This window comes from Orbicella faveolata, unplaced genomic scaffold (assembly GCF_042242905.1).
Source record: "Orbicella faveolata isolate gen_17 unplaced genomic scaffold, um_ofav_v1 contig_34, whole genome shotgun sequence".
Lineage (NCBI taxonomy): Eukaryota > Metazoa > Cnidaria > Anthozoa > Scleractinia > Merulinidae > Orbicella > Orbicella faveolata.
This window is the reverse complement of record NW_028301563.1, coordinates 24,480,011-24,483,519: the sequence shown is the minus strand read 5'-3', so window position 1 is coordinate 24,483,519 and position 3,509 is coordinate 24,480,011. Positions and strand designations below refer to the sequence as shown.

At 40.2% G+C, this 3,509-nt stretch overlaps 1 protein-coding gene across 1 annotated transcript; it reads right to left on the bottom strand.

Moving 5' to 3' along the window:
• Positions 1–904: 904 nt before the first annotated feature.
• On the bottom strand, positions 905–1,708 carry LOC149105384 (uncharacterized). The gene is made up of 2 exons (XM_089271381.1): positions 1,619–1,708; positions 905–1,177 (listed from the first exon to the last, which is right to left on the bottom strand). The coding sequence occupies exons 1-2, from the start codon at positions 1,706–1,708 to the stop codon at positions 905–907; spliced, it is 363 nt and encodes a 120-aa protein (XP_089127507.1).
• Between the last annotated feature and the right edge of the window lie 1,801 nt (positions 1,709–3,509).

The following is a 3,509-nucleotide window of genomic DNA, read 5'->3' as shown; positions in this document are numbered from 1 at the left end:
ATATTTAAGTATGTGTGCATTTGTCAGTCAATTACTTAAGTAGAGGCAGCAGCGAAGTGGAAGTAGTGAAGTTAGACGGAGATCATGCAAGATAGACTTCTGGCAAATAAAAGACCCATAGACCAGAGTCTCGATATTCCTCCTCGTTTGGACGACTGATAGATTTTCAAGTAAACATAGCGTACAGTTTCTGAATAATTTCTTCATTTATTCAGAAGGCACCATTCCAAGTCCAGAATATTTAAAAGAATGGAGAATTTTCAAAATGAATGCTGCGCCCTTGAACTTAAAATCCTTTCAAGAACTCGTATTCAAGGCATTATAGAATCGCAAACTCAGTGATCGCCTGCAGCTAGGTGAGGTCGATTGAGCGAAATTTAAAAAGCTAATCATTTTTAGACGATGATGACAACTGTGAATAAAGTCAGCAACGATAAAACAAAGGTACCGATGAATTCATTTTTGGTATTGTTTCGTTTGTTTGTTTTACTGCTAGACTCGATAAGTAAATTGATTCGCAATCGATGCACAGGTAGGTTTATTATTAAAACTACGGTTGCATAAGTGTATGCAAACAAACAATTGCGTCTATGTTGTTATATTTTACTACGTTATTTTATTCCTTGATATTCACCTCTAAAAATTATACTAAAACAATAATTCGCCTCAGGCTCAGTGAACATTGGGAAATATTCACTGAGCCTTCGGAGCAGTTGTCCGTTTCGCAACGGTCGTTGCCATTTTTATGACTCTTAGAAATATTTTCTGAACTATCAACGAATTTTTCTCTACCAAATTAAAGAACAAAGGAAATTTGTAAGTAACCAGCCTCTGGCTCGGGAGTAAGGGGGCGTGTCTAAGCAAAACACTGGTGGATTCATCACTGGCAGTGTGATTCCATGTTTCAGATAGCCAGATTATAGGTAAGTTTTTCTTTATTTTGCTCCTCGACTTCATCTCCAATGGCCACCCATGGATTGTCTTCCTCATCTTCTTCCCCCTCTGGTTCTTCATCTTCTTCCTCCTCTGGTTTATCATCTTCTTCGTCCTCTGATTCGTCCTCTGGTTCTTCATATTCGTTATCCTCACCGTGTTCTTCTTCTTCCGCTATCTGTTCAACATCACTAACGTCCCTCTTATTGTACCCCTTTCTGATCTGTATGATCTGACCAAACGTCTAACGACACACTTCATTTTATAAATTTTTCAGTGTATTGGGTGTTCGTTGTTAAACATCATACACTTCCACTCGATGGAGTTAACAAGTGGGATTCGCTGGTAACAGCAGGTACTCGTTCTCACGCGCCTTGGGGTTTGGACAGATGGTATTCGCGAATATGGAACTGGTAATCGCACCAGCAGCCACCACTAGTAAGGCCATCCCATTGAAGAGAGCCTGGTATACCTTCAAAACACGGTACATGTGACTGTTACACCACCATTGACAATGATAGAAGGCATAGAGCGAATCCAAGAAGTGCAAGACGTGGGGCTTCAATTGGACAGCTGCTGCTTTCAAGCACGTTCCTTCCAAGAGCGAAATGGCTTCTAGAGGCATGTTTGGATCCTTGTTTTTTGTTTTTGTGTTTTTTTTCTACACGGTGTTTTCTTTATGTACTGTCTGTGGTGATGGGAGAGAGGCTTGATCGTGGATCCGTTCTTCCAAAGGAATAGTGATCTCTACTGGAATAGATGCTGGTTCTGCCATGGCTTCCAGGCCTGTTGCATCTTCACCACTACTTGGGATAAACTAACAGTGCAACTCAACAAGGGAAGCTTGGTTTTCATGTATAACTGCGGCTACCTCTCAAACACGTTGGGCACCAACGTATTGATCAGTTGGGTGATGTTTTGGATCAACTGGTCCAATGACTGGCAAAATTTCTGTTCTTGCACTTCGATATTCATAATATATCCTCAACGCTGTCTTCGGTGTAAATCAAGAAAAATGACATTGGGTAGGCACCTTAATACCCTTCTTGGAACGCACTCACACCACACGACAATGTTTTTCGAAAAAAAAAAATAAATAAATAAAAATAATACACCAGGGCCTTTATTCATAAACGCCTCCAAGTATATTTTCAAACCATAACAAGATTTCTTTTTAAACAAATCAATGTCCTAGCCATTTGTCCCCTCATGTGTGTCGAACTTGACAGACCAGATTGTCTTATGACAGACCAGACTGTCCTATGACAGACCAGACTGTCTTATGACAGACCAGACTGTCTAATGACAGGCGACCTCTTTCCTAGCGGTGTCTTCTACTCACAAGTTAACCCCGTTTTCATTTTTTTTTTTCTGAGAAATCTTTCGATTTGTTCCCGGAAGTGAAAAACACTTACGAAGCATATAAATTTCATTGGAGGAAAACGTAAAAGGGAAAAGACAATTCTTATGTGATCTTTACATGATGTCTTACGGAAAGGCGTCTAATAACAAGGCCACAGAAATTCTGTTGTAACATTTCTTATCAGAGATAGAACGTAATTGCGGTAAGGAATAAAACGCTCAATTGCTTGAAGAATATCGACCCATCGTTACATCGTTCGCATTATAAGAAAAAGCCTATCAGGAATCTTCTTATATCAGCTCTTTATATTCTTATCAGAGAGGGTATCTCCCTTTGCATGACCGCAGCCTATTGAGGGGGCATCCCCCCTTGCCGTGATGTCAGACCCAGCGAGAGGGTATTGGTTATGGGGTATACTTGGCGGCTATCTTGAATCCATTTATTTTCCGCCCACATAGCCTAACCTATACGGGCCACCCACCAGTTTCAACGCCTGATTCACCTGTTGACGTAAAGGTGACGTCATGTTTTCTCACACTTTTATTGGCGGCATTTTTCTATAAATTAAAAACGAGGTTGCAATCGGGTAATGTGGCAGCTATACCACTACTGTCATAATCAGCTAATACTTCCCTTTTGTTCATGTAAAAAGTTGCATTCCACTGAAAACAGGTTATTAAAGACACTTTCTTTTTTTGCAGGGAATGCCACTGGAAGGAACAGTCATGTCATAATGCACAAACTCCCTTTTAGAATGCCACACTAGGTATTACTTAGGGATTCTGATGAACATTTACCCTTTAAAGGCTGGATGCCTCCCCCCCCCCCCCCCCCCGTCACCACCCTTCTTCTTTTAACACCTGTCTTCCCAAGACATGCATATGAGAACTCTATATTTTTCACATATATTGTTCAATCATGCTGTCAAATTTACAAGTTCCTGCTTCATTTATGCTCCCCGTTAGGGCCCCTTCCAAACCTCCAGTTAAACTTCCATTGATTATGGCTGCCCAACCTATTTCTTTAAGGGCAGAAAGTCATGTAAAGGTTTACCTCAGCTTGATTGCTAGTAAAAATCAATTGCCAAGTTTAATAATTGGAGATCTCGAATTTAAGATAGTTATACTTTGGTGGGAAGGAAAAAAAAAATGTGACTTTTTTGTTTTATCAGCAACCAAAATAAATGTAACCAACCTTTTCACTTTAATGCAAT